The sequence below is a fragment of the Neodiprion lecontei genome, chromosome 1, assembly GCF_021901455.1.
Source record: "Neodiprion lecontei isolate iyNeoLeco1 chromosome 1, iyNeoLeco1.1, whole genome shotgun sequence".
Taxonomy (NCBI): domain Eukaryota; kingdom Metazoa; phylum Arthropoda; class Insecta; order Hymenoptera; family Diprionidae; genus Neodiprion; species Neodiprion lecontei.
Window position 1 is genome coordinate 34698053 of NC_060260.1, and position 15585 is coordinate 34713637.

Consider the following 15585-nt stretch of genomic DNA (forward strand, 5'->3'; position numbering starts at 1 on the left):
CAAGAAAACAAACTGAATAAACCAATGACCCACTGTGCCACAGTACAATCTGCATCTTCGTCATTTTACACCAGTGTTTAAAACGAGGCGAAATAGGTCAAGAAAGAAATAAAGATTAATATTAAAAAAATCAAAATAAAAAAAATTATACACATGAAACCAGCCACGGATACGAGACGAAAAATCTAGTGCGTTTAGGAGTAGAACGTTAAACCTTTAAAACTCCAAGCATCGTCGGTTCGTCTAGTCGCCGGCTGCGTCTCGACGACACGACAACGCGTATAACGTAAACGCAAGGATCTTGTTCGGTCAAGGAGAAGAAGACGAAGTCGGAAAGAAGAACGAAATAAAAGACAACGAAAAAGAAAAACGAAACAAACAATAAAGAAAAAGACTAAAACGTGCAGACGAGACATCCTGTGGCAGGAGATCGGAAGAGGGAATCCCCCCCCCCATTTCCCACCACTTCCGAACCACACGTTTCACCCCTCGACGCCGCTCCTCCTTGCACCTTATACTCCTTACAGTCAAGTTGTGTTTGACGACCGGCAGACGCTGTCTCTATCTCTATCTCTATCTCTCTCTTCTCTTCTCTCTCACGAGCAGAGTTTTTCCGGTATCTGTGACCGGCGCCAGCACCGATTACATATATCGGAGTGGTTCTACGGCCCTCGGAGGGTGCGGCAGCGGTTGGCTGAGAGTATAGAAGAGTGAAGTGAGGAGGAGAAGCAGTTTCGACGAGGGTTCTTTTCGTTTTCGATTGAGTGAGAAACGGCGCGGGGTGGCGGCGACTCATAGACGGTTGACATGATTATATCAAAGGATCTCTTCCTTCTTGGCGACCAAGATTACCTGCGGCTTCCCAGCAACGAGAAACGCCAGCAGCGGGCGATGGGCAGGCCGGCGGTCGTCAACACACCAAGGTAAGAAAAGAATCGGATCACGATCCAACCTTCCTCGATTTGTCCACCGTTCGTCGATACTAATTTATCGACCCTTCGTTAAAACTATAACTTCTTTTCTATCGATCAATTTACTTACTCCGATTGTCGAAAGTTGGCTTGAGACTTTCGAGTTTAAACTTCGTAAGATTTTACTGACGATTCGATATGGACGGTGTTTGAATACGTACTTCGATCAGTGTAGATCGGAAATATTTATTGTGTCGTTTGTTTGAATGATTTTTCGTATGTTCGTGGTACATGTTCGATTATAAGATTTGAAGCGACGAATATTTTACCAGGATGTAATTGCTAACTAGTAACGTTACCGTAACGATGCATATATGTTTTGGAAACATCGCTAATTCGCATCTATGTAACTTTCCGAAATTTAGTGAACCGTTGTAAAGAAAATATACACTGATTCTGAAAAGCCAATTCCTTGAAAGACATCCTGAAATTGCCCAATAATTTTTTCTCCTCGTTGGTGTATCGTTACGTTGACTTTACTAACCTCACAATATTTTACGATCTATCACTGACTGCTTATATATCAAAATCGTGCTTAATTAACGAAACTTGACGAATGGGTTCTGAAAAAAGTTTATATAACAGTAGATACGCCCCTTCCGGTTCCTAATCAACTAAGTGAAAGGACCGGTATGTATTTGATTGTGAGTTAACTTTGTTAAATGAGGAAAATTTCGTATGTACTGATTCGGTTGCGTCTCCTGTAATTATCATTCGTAAATGGCAAATTCATGTAAATAAAAGTGAAATCTAATTTCTTGGAGTAATGACCGAAATTCGGTGGGCTTTCTGAAAAATTCATTCTCGTTTACTCGTCATCGACGATTTCAGTGAGACTTGTCTGAGGCTTCCAATTTAGTCCAATACCAATTGTAGGAGTTTTGAAATTTTTAGAAAGGAGGCACCATCGTTTACGTAACAGAAATGTGTAAAAAATTTCGCATTAAAAGAATTATTTCTTAGAAAAATAAAAACCGCGATTCTTCCTTCACATCTAATTTAACGAAGCGTAACCCGCGTAATTACCAATCTGTGTTTTTCAGCAGGCCCATTTGTCAAACTCAAGTCATACTCAACGTCGCTTTAATTAATCGTCATCTTATTCAACTTGGACCGAATGTTGTATTACATAGGAACAACGGGTCCCTTTTTCATATCTTTCATAACTTGGCGGGTTAAAATTTTTAGAGCTTATGAAAGAATTAAACGTGGGAAAGTGTCGAATAAACTCTTTATTACATCCCGTGATCTCTTGGCTCGTACGACGTTAGTAAACTTGAGAGTATAATACATTTTCTTAATTGCTTACGGTATCGTTTAATTAGTACAAGAAATTAATTGCGTGTAAAAGAAAGAAAAAAAAAAAGAAATAACACAAGTCGGATTATAATCATGGGGTAACGCTATGCATGTATTATATCCTCGGCCATGCCGTACGAGCCGATAGAAGTTTGGCTCCGATTTTTCGGCGCGCCTCTGCACTCCGGACACGATTCGGGACGAATGAGCGCAAAGTCTGAATAACAATACTGAAGGCTTTTGTTGATCGTAAGGATTTTGACTCGGGTGCATAGGCTGCGCAAGGTAAAAGAAAAAAAGAAAAAATTGCCGAAGAATTGGATATTTCGTCGAAGTTTGATGTCCGTGCAGGTGATTTTTTTTTTTTTTTTTTTTACATCATCCAATTCCTGTAAACGGGATCATCGATGGGGAAAAAATGGAGTAGACATAGAATTTTCGTACGTTATCACGCGCGTCTCGTGACTAGATTTGGCATTTCAGACTTCCCGTTTATCGGCAAGTTCGATGACAGATTAATGAAATCTAAAGAAGGAAACAAATAAATACTGTACCAACGTACGTACGTAGGTACGTGTTGCGTTGCGTTGCGTTGTTTTACACATAGCCGCTTCTCGCTCTTGTGTCATCAAAACAAACGCGCGTGCAGTAAGCGAATGGTTGTTACACTATAACGTAATATTATACGTAGAAGTATATCTCGCGAGTAAAGCAGCAGTGCTAGCAAAGTGGCACGATATACGCGCGACTTGCTGTGAAGGAATGCGTGCCAAATGGGAATTGACACCGAGACTCGGTGTCTCTTCCTACGTATCTTGCACATCCCCCCCCATCCAACCTTCACCCTCCACCCTTGTCGTATACCCATATTACATATTAAATTGCCGTTCGCGTCAACGATTTTCCTTATTGACTGCATTGTTCGCCGTTGTCGTCGTCGTCGTCCGATTATCACTTCCACGGATGCACGGCACGGCATGCATTCGTGCATGCGTATAAAAGTTGAAATGCTCCACTTACTCATCGACGGTGCAATATGGCATCTCCTCGCCTCGGTTTAGAATATGTTAACGTACAGAGCGGTGATGGAATTTTACTCTTCTCTTAGGTTTCAAGTGATTCCGTTATATCATTTGGTATTAAATTGAAAGCGTGATTTCAACGATTTCGTGTCATTATATTTTGCAACTTGAATCCAGGGGTGCGAGACAGTGATTTCACGAAGCGTATACAAGTTGTATGTATATGCAGTATCACGGAATATACAATATATAAGTATAACTCTCACACTCTACGGAGGAATGTTTATTTGACACAAATTAATTTTCTTGTCTGTATTGTATATTCTATAGATTAAACTCACTTATAATTCATATGTATGATATGAAAGAAATGATCCAACAGGCGCAAATAAATTAAGCAATGAAAAATTCTTTTATTAGCGATACGTGTTTCGTAGATAGAATTCAGAAACGAGACTGTTTTTACAATAATGTTGGTTGAAGCAGCAACCTTATTCATTTTGTGACATATGAAAGCTGTTATACGTCTTTTATCTATGATGTCTACTAGATCGGGGGGGCAAAACGAGTGATTTCACCCTTTGTAAGAATATCTTAAAATGTGTAGTTTTATTCCATTTAAGTAAAACTGGCTTGCCATTGTAACTGAGCGATCACACAAAATGTCGTTCAACCGTTGAGCTTGAATTTATAGGTCGATGAACTGTTAATAGTTCCGGACATAATATAAGTATCGAAATCGTTGGAAATGTGATTAAAAAAAAAAGATGTTGATAGTAGCAGTACGTAATTAAATTGAAATGTTTGTCAATTTAGCAATTAAGATTTAAAAGAAAAAGCAAATGAAATGTTTCTTTCCTCCAGTATCCAACGTTATCAGTTTTTACACAAGATCAAAGTTAGTAACGTCAACGTAATAACGTAGCATGGAAATAATAACCATTGATTTACATTTTACAATTTTAGAACGATTTTGAAAGAGTTGCTTCCGTAATACGAGTCTCCACAATAAGTTCTAAATGCACCGTTACATTAACGACACAAACATCAACCTCCTGTTTTTACGAGACTGAAGTTAGTAAACGTTAACGTAACGAAACATCAGTAAAAGAATCATTATTACACAATTTTAGAGAATGACTTTCAAGGAGTCGGCTTTACAAACATGAGTATATTTTCTTTATCATTGTTTAATAAATTTTAGACATTCCTAAAGGTGCGAAGTAACGCTTATTCTCGATATTTTTTCTCAACATGCATCGTTACAGTAACGTTTCCAACTTCGTCCTCACGTGTTTTTACAATTGTACCCTCATATCCCCGATCACATATAACGATACCTTCTTTCTTTCGCTCTTCGTTATTTTCTTACACATATTGCGGCACGCCGAAACTCCGAATTGCGGTCCGTTGCATCGTAAAGTCCGATTTCAATCGTTGGTTAGGTAAGTGTACGGACTTGTTGCCGCCTGAGAGGCGTTCCAAAGTATATAAATATTAACGCGGCGGGTCGGCGACCCGCCTTTTCTACGCTCCTGCCCATTTGCCTGCACCGGGCGTTCTTGTATGCGTCTATATATGTATATACGTATATATATAATATATATATATATATATATATATATATATATATGTCTATATAAAATACATCGTATGCATACGTCGATAGTAGCCACGTTGTTGTTTATTAAACTGACGTGTTAAGGGGCACCCACACCGGGGGCTCAATGGCCCCGCGTAAGTGGAGCAGTCCATGCATATAGGCGCGGCCATTCGCGTGTCCGCGACCAGAACCTCCACTTAGATACGCAATTTACTCGATATTTCGCCTAAATCTTGCACTAGCTGTATATGCAGACACGCTCTTTTAACCTGAGTGCTTCGCAGTTCGTCAGTCGGTCGGGTCGATACGCAAAGCTCTAATATCGAATATAAAACTCACGGCTGTGCTTGATATGCATGTGTAGGTATATACGTGTACATATGTGTTCATGCGTATGTCGTGTAACGCACTTACGTCAACGTGAACTCTGGCTGGGCACGGATTGAATACATGCACGTGTATTAGATACATGTTAAATACGTTACATGTAACTTATATGTACACGCGCGGTTGTTGGAATGAAAAGACGTTTAAAAAAAGCACGATATTGCGCATGATGATCGAATCGCGTGGTTATAATTGTTTCAAATATAGATGATCGGTAATTCTTTAACTTTGTACACTGTTGATTTGTCTCTTTCTTTTTTCCCTTCATTTTCCTCCCACTGTATTGTTCTGCATGTAGTTTTGTATTTTTTAAACATCCTTTTTGCATTTAATTTTCCTTCACACTCTTTTTATACATACTTAAGAAACTTGATGAGAAATTTGTTCACGCGCAAAGTTGGCAAAGTTATTAGGCTACAAAGTTCAGGGCCGGTTCTTCTCGCTGCGCATTAGCGCACGATGCAAGATAAACGACGACTCGGTTAACGTTGCTGCACCAGGTAATTTTATGCGCTAGCTGAATCGCCCTTCTGGCTTCTTTAAATATGTTATGCATGTACCACAATGCGTGTGGAAAACTACGAGATAGTTCTGTTTCTCTATACGCGGATCTCTGCAACTGTTACACACGTTTTATACGCTTTATAATACACGTATGATCTGTGTGTTGTAAAAATTTATGCAAAACCATGCGAACGAAGTTTTGAAAAATATTGAAATCATCATTCTCAAGGGTTTCGATATAATGGATGCCGGTGTGTTTCGCGAAGTTCCTTATTATAAAATTATCCTGATGATTCACAAAGTATAAAAATCTTGGGCTTCTTTTTGGTCTCGCTTTAATTTTTGTTTTTCTCTTTTTCCTTCTGTTTCTATAATTGTCACACGTGATACATTTTGCGGATACGATTTGAAATAAAGTGGTAGCAAAGTCGTATGGTTATTTTAAAAGAAACTGCGCCACGAGGTACAAAACAAACAATATTCCCGAGGTAATAATTTACGTTTTCTTCAACGCTACGATCTTCGTCAAGAATGGAGAAGGAGTACCTGTTGGATCTGTAGATTACAGTCACGTGCCAATTTCCCTGCGTTTTGAAATCGCGGTCGATAGGATGTTAACTCTACGCTGCATGTCGGCTTCAGTAGCTATATCCAACCCAGAAATCATAATCGTACGGAAGAGCGGAGAAAAACAAAAGAGAAAATTATCTTCTCGATGCAGCTGCCGGTGTTTTCACCGGCGTTGAAAAATGGGCGCTTTTCCGCTCGCCGCGCGGCGCGCAGTAGCCGAGTTCCACTTCCACTTCCTCAGACGAGGGTTCGGGGTAGAGGAAGAGGATGGATGCTGCGCTACATGGTCGGTCCTGAGGGCTGAGGGGGAAAGAGGATAGGGAAGAGAGAACCGGGGAAATGGAGCTCGCAGGAGAGAACACCGGTAACACCGGCACACCTTTTCGCGAATAACTCGGGGAGAGGAGAGGAGAGGAGGAAAGGCAGGCAGGCAGGCAGATCTCTCGACTCGCGAAAACACAGAACCGGTCCTCCGGTCGTACCGTGGCACGCATCTGTGTATACAGTGTGCATAACCACCTCATCGGGGATGGATAGTAGTAAGTGCGTATATCCACCGGCATTTCGCTCGTTCGTGCGTGCGTGCACGCGTGCTACGACGAATCGAACGCCAGATGCAAAGCTCTTCTGGGTCTAATATTCCTCGAAGGGTTTTCTCCGCATACAGATATGCGTGCACACACGCGAAGCCCTGCGTCGAACGACCGTCAATCGGTCTCTCTGTGCCCCTTATCCGGTTTAATCGCGATTATTTCACGAATCGTCGCTTGCATTTACAGCGCTACCTCGTTATAACGCGGTCTTCGGGGCTGTAGAGGGGGAGAACCGCGATAGAAATAGTTCTCCCACTTCGCGATGCACTGCCGCCGTAACGTAAGCCAGTACACCGGTTGTTCACGCAAAGTCGCGTAGTATGGGTGGGGCCGCGTAGTAGTCAAGTGAGTGAGATACGAGTGGCTGGTGGGGGAATATGGGCTCCGAGGAGAAATTTACCAACCGCGATATAACGAGGTGGCACTGCGTTAGGTACTACAGATGGTCAGACTCCGTCACGTACGGCGTTGGTTAATTATTTTAGATGAATAACTAGTCGGGCAGGGTGTCGGCTCACTGAATGATAACGGACTGAAAAGAAACTTGATGTAAAAATTTGTTTCTTAATTTTTTACTTTGTGAATCGAGAGATGAGTTTCAACGAAAAGTACAGTATCGTCACTTTGTTTTTTATTTTTTTTTTTTTTTGTCGAGAGTTTATCGAATACAGATCGGCAATTCTGACGAAAAGCAATCCGATAATTCACATGGTATTTTATTATTTATCGTAATTTGTCATGTAAAGGAAATAAATAATTGTATTTTGTAATTCTGTCTAGCTGCTAATCGGTTTCGGTATAAAAGAATTATATTTGAATTTGGATTTTCTTCTAGTCGGGACTTTGTGTACCATCGTGACTGGTTGAAACATTTACTGTAACATTTATTTATTTTTGAACTTTTCATCTTCGAGGGTTCGAAATTCCTTAGATCTACGAGCAGAATTGTATTGCTTTGTCGCATAACAGAGTTCGACAAATGAATCTGTTTAAAAATGTTTACAGAAAGAAAGAGTCAGACGAAACACGTCAACCTGCAATCGTTAGATGTGGTTGTACCTACAGTCGGGAATCCTTTATAATTCTAGAACGTACGTCACATGTATTTCGTAATTAATTTATTATTAACACAGAAGCTAGAATAAAGATTTCATTCTTTTACATTCGTATTCTCATAGAGAGAAAAACGACACCTTGAGATCTATAATACGTTGTTCTAATCCAGCGAATTTAAAGTCAGTCTGGCGAGGCAATACGAGATCGTAAAAAAAACAATAAAACCTGTCAATTTTTTTTATTTATTCTCTCGCAGTTCCAGGATATAATAATCTATACGTAAGTAAATAAATTATTGGAAAAGATAGAGAAAAAACATTTCCTGGCAATAATTGCCGCGCGAAAGGCCGAATGAGTTGAAAATTTGATACAAGTTAAAAAAAGGGTATTACATGTATTACGATTTATTAATTATAACGCGAATCGGCGCGACTTATGATAAATTATGTGCATGATTAAACTGCTTTCGACGCTACGCCTGCGATTCGCAATCAGTTATTGCGAATTGAATGAGAATATTTTTCGCGTTGCAGGGATCAGGTGGGCGGCGGGATAATCGGGGTGGGGGGCGGGAAGGAGAGGAGAGGGGAGGGGAGCCTCGACCTGGAATCCGTAGTCGGAGCAAAGCGAAAAAGACGAAAATCTGCGCACTGCGCGAACTGTGATACACGAGACTATGCTAATAGAAACGTAGTATTTTAACAACACTGAGAGCGGCGGGTACCTAATTGGTTCGACGCCAAAAAGTGCTAGGCGTACATTATTTGCCTTCCTTCACTTTATTTTTAGGTTTTAAAGGTTCGATAACTCTCGTTACTCCCACCACAAAACGGAACCGATTGCAGTTATTATAGTAGCCTGGCTATGATTTTTTCTTTTTTTTTTTTTTTTTTGTCGACAGAATCGCTCTCGACTTCGGCATATTGTGTCATATTGTTATACCTCTATATATATTACATGTTTGTACCATATGCAGATTATACGTGTAGCGTAATTCTTATTCGCAATAAAAGCAGCACGTGTATTTTTCAGCTTGCAAAGCCTTACGAACAGATTTTATCCCGTAGTTTAGTAGCGTGCTAGAATTTTTCCAAGATATTTTATAAACTCGGTTCTTGTTCACTGTTTTACTCGACAAAACAGCCCCGGGAGTTGAGAATTTTCTTATTTTTATTTTCACAGTTTATCTCTGCTAATAAAAACTCTATATGCGTGACGGCAAAATATGGAACGTAATAAATTATACTGCAGATTATTTTTAGAGTCATCACTTTGCAATTATGAATTTTATTTTCTACTTGCTAATCTTACTTTTTCCATCGAGACCTAGTTCGAGAATTACATTTTTTTGAAATTCCAACATCTCAACATTTGAGCTCACAGATCAAGGTTTATAACTTGGCAACTCGACTTGTATATATATACCCTCTAATTTTGGATTAACAGCTGAATATTTTTCTGCAACGACTCTCAAAACATCAACTAGCGCGAAAATCTGTGACTTTGGGTCGAGTTTTCAACCACATTACCAACCGTGACCGGCAACCTCTAACAAATCGAACCGTCGAACATGTCTACTGACTATACAGACACGACTATTCTTTGGTGTACATGTACATCTATCTATTGTAAATAGGCGTGTACGTAAATCGTAATAAAAACAGTCAAACTTGATTAAAATTTGAAATCACTCTTGCACGGGTCCCGCCTAGATTAGATTTCGTAGTATATACGATAGCAGAAATATGTAGATATATCGTAGAATGTATTTACACACGCACACACACACACACACACACATATATATATATATATAGATAAGTAACGCTCACCGGTTTATTTATTTATATATTACACAAAGCGCATAAATATCGCAACGCACAGCGCGCGAATTCGTCGCGATCGGCGTGTGCAAAAGAACACATATCCAATATATTATCTATAAATGGCATGTGTCGGTGTAACAAAACCTTAACGCGCCGCGAAATATCCGTATAACGCATGATTTGCAAACACTTATAATATAACGTACTGTATACAATGTACCGAACACGGATATATTATTAAATATTAATTTGTCATGTGTAACGCCATTTTTTCTCTCTGTCTCTCTTTCTTTCTCGCCCTCGTTTTTTTTTTCTTCCACCTATCGCACGCATCGGTGCCGAGGTCGATGAAGTTTTTGCGATTCTCACGCTGCGAAAATTATTCGAAGGTACACGTGTCACGTGTAGGTAGAAGTCGAAAGTTTCGCGATAATGCCCGAGAGCGGGATGAGGGGAGGGGCGGGGGGGGGGGGGGGGGGGGGGGCGAACTTCTTTCTTCTCCCTTAGTCGCAGCGGATAGGGAAGAGGAAGCGCACGCGTTGCGGTCGGTCGGTCGGGCTTCTGTATCCCTTTCCGCAAACTCTACACACGTCGTCCTCGTCTCGCCATCTCGCCATCAGCTATTTCCGAGCTGTCAGTCAAAACCGAAGGTTATACCTCCCATTGAGCTGCTCAGATCGAGTTGTCCTCCTCGCCTTCCCTCCTCCACCTCCACCTCTTCCTCGTCCTCCTCTATCCAACCCATCCCGTTTGTGCGCTAGCTAGACAGCTGCGTCACGCGATTGATTCATCGGCGTTTCTCCCTGCAGCGGAGGAAAGGCAGAGAGAAAGACGCAGATGGAGATGGAGAGAGAGAGAGAGAGATTAGAGAAGAAGAAAATTATTTTCATAGCACAAGCTTGTGTTTCATTTTTTGGAAAGATACTGACATTTCGTGTGTTGTACAATTTTTGCAGGCTTATCATTTTACTACGCAAACACTCCAAATTGTTCTCTTGGCAATGTAATACTATTCACGTATACCTACATCATGTATGATCGCCACTGACGAGAAAATTTACAACATTTATCCGATGATCATTCAATAATATGGATTGATTCACGCAGTCTAGTTTTGTTATACATATCTGCATGTCCTGTACATTCATAGGTCTGGTGAAATATAACAATATCGGGTAGAATAATGCAAATTAACGTTTCGCTGCAGTCAAAAAAGGAACAATGCGTAAATGCACTAATTAGAAAATGCTTTGTTCATTGCTATGACGCGGGTACCAATGAATCGATTATTTACACCTAATTTTATGCGTTTTTATACGGACAGGCTTCTTTCTCTATTTATGTTAGGTATTGTTTTTGTTCATTAATATTACTTTTTTAATCACTTGCCTTGTGCAAACTCTACTTTCTGTGCAATTACAAAAATCCTGAGCGGTGCATGTTTCGATGTGAAATATAACTCTATTATTACACGCTTATACCCATTCGGCTTAGATGTCAAAGAACCAGAGTCCGCAGTTCAGGGAGCTAATTTTGTCACAAAATTCACGGCGTTGGATTCGACATTTAGAAAAATGTACCAAGTATATATGTCTAATACCTGCGCAGTTCGAATTATATGGCTGAAAATTCCTTAAATTATTCGTCTTCATCGGCATCGTCGTCGTCGTCATCGTCATTATCATCATCTTTTTCTATGTCGTAAACCGAGCTGCAGTATACTTCCGCCGTAGTTATGATCTCTAATTTTAGATTGAAACCCGGAGATGGTTGGGGGGAGGGGATACTCCGCGCACTTGGTAATGTCATGGCTGACGTTCTCAAGGACCTTTTGGCGCAGCGGCAAGGAAACTGTATGGAGATGAGAGAGAGAGAGAGAGAGTGAGAGAGAGAGAGAGAGAGAGAGAGGAGTTGGAGATGGAAAAGGAGGATGCAGGACCCAGGGTCCATGTTTTCGAAACGTTTCTCTCGCAGCGAGGATAGGAGTCAGACTGTACCTCCTACCTACTGCACTGCTGCAGCCTTACAGCAGCCTTCTTTTCCTTGCCGTGAGGCCGAACGCTCGTTAAGAAACGGACGAGCCTCGTCTTCGGACCTCCAACTCCTCCTCCCCGTGTGCAGTATAAGCGGTTCTCGCAAATAACGTCACTGACCTGCCTTACCTGCGGCTTGATGATGGTTCGTCTTTCCGTAGGCAGCGGCTTCGGCCGCCCTCCGTGTGCCGTGTCTCCCTCTTTTCACCGGCTGCTGAGACACGGACGTGAATCACTAGGAGAATGTATCGGAAGTATTTTTGAATTATACAAAATTCGTACGCACGTGACGTCCTAATAATATATAGTATTTGATTAACGTCGGTGGAAATTTTGACAAGTCTTGACAAAGATGAAACTTTCATCGATTCGATGCGAATTTTGATTTACGTACATTGTAGGTGATCGGTGACTGTAATATCTTCTATTTTTCCTACACTTCGACGATTGATTCGCGCGGTTTTTAATCACGTCAATTTTCAATAGCCAATTACACGCGGTGTAATTGCCTTTATATTATTATACTTATACAGTGTTCGTGTGTGTGAGCTGTGCAGTACCTATAATAAAATTATTGACTTATCATATCTGAGCGCCCGCAGATCTTAGTTTTATTCGTAGAACGTTTCATTGGCTTTCCAGAAGCACCGGCAGCTTTCAACTCCCGTACAATTAAATACACTATTCATTTTAATTGGACACGCGTGAAAGTATACAGACACGTGTGTCAAGAATACAAGCTGCAGATATAAACGTTCTTTCGGCGTTGTTGGAAAATTTTAACGAATTGGTCAAATCAGCGTTCGTCGATACGGATGGGCAAAGGTCTCGATGATGTCGTTTTAATTCTGTGCTTATATCTATTGTTCAATAATTGTTTAGGTACACAAGTATGTTTATTATACGCAGTATGAGCGATGTTAATTTTGTAATGTGATAAAGAGAATGTAGAACTAACGGTTATTTCTGTTCTTGCTTTTCTTATTTCTTATTTATATTTTAAGAAGTGTTAGCCGCAAGTGTAAATAGTTCAAAGAACACTGTGTTCAATGGAAATTTACAATAATTGTTGAAACGAATTCACGCTCGCGGTGAACTTTTTGATATAATTTTCAAGCTATATTTTTTTTTACTTTTTTTTTAAATTTTATTCCTTGGCGCAAACGTAATGATTTATTTTGATATATATACATAATAATGAGAAGAAAAATCTACAAAGGGTTTTCTTACAGTGTGCTCGTAAGCCTTTTTAATTTTTTGTGGGTGAAAAAAAAAAAAAAGAAACACCAACGGCCATGTAAAAATACCTAAAATGCGTGACTGCAACCATTTCGGGTAATTACACGTACTTCGCATATGTAACTTACACATATGTATATTCGCGTGCAGCTTTTTAAGTTTTATTTTATGGAAATGGCAACGGTTTACGAAAAGAGAAGACAAAAAAGAAGAAACGCAAATATATCTTCATTGTAGTCTTCCGACGACGGGATGAACCGTTGCTTTGCACTCTCTTTCCTTCGCCGCTGCTGCAAGCAACGGTAAGGTTGGTGTCAGATTTGGGTCAGGGGGGTCGCAAGGGTCGGGCAAATGAATCCTGATTGATGTACGACACAACTGCCGCAAGTAATATGAGCCTGAATGATCGTCGTACGAGCGCCAGTTAATAGCCGAACCCGCACTGGAGACGCATGGTTTTTTTTTCCCCCATTTTTATCCTCTTTTTGCTGAGAAGCCGTGCTGCTGCCATGTTCGGAACATCTCAACCGCGTGGGAAAGTCTCTTTTTCGTCTTTACGATTCATTAAATTATTATTGTACGATTGGAACCCTTGACGAAATAATTTTCACAGCGGTTTCTTCTCTTTTCAATATAATATAAGATGTAATGTTCTATAAGGTGTACGATGCGTGAATTTTGACCTAAACCTCGACCCCGATTCGCGAGTGATTTTGAGGGTTATAAAAAAAGAAAAAATATATGTATGAGGAGACGCTGCACGATATCGGGATATTCTTTTGTGCTTGTGAATATCACGGCAGGCACTCGTCCATATGGGGCTGGGTTGAAATTCCGAGTTTGAAAAAATCCGACAGCGCCGAATATTTTGGTAGCGAAACTTGTACTTTGTCGAAACATTTCGAAGTTTCGAACGGTCCGAAACCCGACGTTCGAAGTACCGACAAGTCAAAGTTCCGAAAGTGCGAAAATGAGAAAATTTAAAAAACGGGTACATCGAAATTCCGAATGGTAGAAAATTTTTAGTTCTGTGAATTTCTGGCTTGGTGAAATTTCACCACTTTGATCATTCTTTGTTTTGGATTTTCGATATTCCTACGTTTGAAATCCCGGTCATTCTGATTGTCGGAAATAATTCGGAATTAGGCGCTTTCGGAACCTTTCAAATTCGCAACTTCGTTTAACGGCTTCGGTTGTGTTTCGTTCGCTCATAATTCGAAGGTCACGCGTAGAAGAAGGGAGGTCTTCTCGCCTAACCCTTTCGTCGTCTCGTTATGTCCACCACCTCGTCACTGCAGTTTCGTTGCATTTGCAGGACATTGCGTTTTATCCACGCCCTCGCGCCTTTATTTCGGCAGTAGAAAAGTCTTGACGTCGTGATCGTCGTCGTTGTTGTTACGGAACCGCGCGGCGATTATCGCCACGCCGTTTAAAATTCACCGTAAGTACAGTAACAATAAGTCGAAAGGTGTGCAACTAGGGTATGTGTACGCCGTATACGCGAAATGAACCGCGTGCACGTGCGAGCGAGACGCGGCCCGTTATATCTATTTGCAAAGAAATGCAAATCTCGAATATCCGCAAGCGAAAAGCGAGCCGCAGCGCTGTTGGCGATCTTCTCCGGCTGCGTTTGCAGGAACGGCGAAATCGGCCACGTTCGGATAAGCCGCGAGGCCTGAGCGCGCACCGTTTTGCCTTACAGTTGCACGCGTGTTACGTCGTGCCTCCTTGCCGATCGCGAGTCTCGTCGAGAGCCCCTCGAGACTCTTGATTCTCGCCCCAGAAGCCACAGCGGATCCTCGGGAGAGCTGTTAATTGATAAAAACGGTGATTGGTGATTGTTGATTGAAATTGCGGGGAATCGCCCCTCGGCTAAGAGGCCCACTTATACTTGCGAGCTCAACGTGCACGTCGCATATCGGGGATGCGCCGTGCGTGTAATGCACTTTTCGCCGCACGCCCCCCGGCTCCGTAAATAAATTTATACACGCGGTATAAAGTACAATGGTGCCGGGTTGCAGGCAACGCTGCATGTTCGTTCGTTCCTGCAACGTTATCGCTCTTGTTGCCGTCCCAGTTTCTCCGCTTTCATGCACGCGTGCGAGAATCCCCCCCCTCCACCCCCCTCCTGTCGGTACGCGTCGTCCGCAGCTACGCACCGTCGTCGTCAACGTCGACGTTGTTGGAGGAGGAGTGACTCTCGTCTGTATAATGCCGTTAGGTACGCGTAATAATTTGTGTTATTGGAGATTAGTTTGAAACGAGGTGATTTATATTTGTTTGTTCGTTTTACTTTATTCCTTCGACGCTACCATTTTATTCTTATCGAGGTCTCGCGATGCGCAATCGCGCGTGCGTGCCTGCTAGAGGTCTCGGATTAACCCGATTTAACTCCTCTCGAACCCCTTTCACAGCACGCGTTTTGTTCTACCGCAGTTTTCTCGAAATTTGGACGTAAAACTCGGAAGAGACCTGCGTGTCT

General features: G+C 41.4%; 1 protein-coding gene across 2 annotated transcripts in view; it reads left to right on the forward strand.

Moving 5' to 3' along the window:
* Positions 1–474: 474 nt before the first annotated feature.
* Positions 475–15585, forward strand: part of LOC107223582 (ABC transporter G family member 27) — a 112560-nt gene continuing 97449 nt past the window's right edge. For both annotated transcript variants that reach the window (XM_015663299.2, XM_046745751.1), the window contains exon 1: positions 475–923. In XM_015663299.2, coding sequence (XP_015518785.1) covers positions 808–923 — 116 coding nt within the window. In that variant the 5' untranslated portion in view covers positions 475–807. The remainder of the gene's footprint in view (positions 924–15585) is intronic.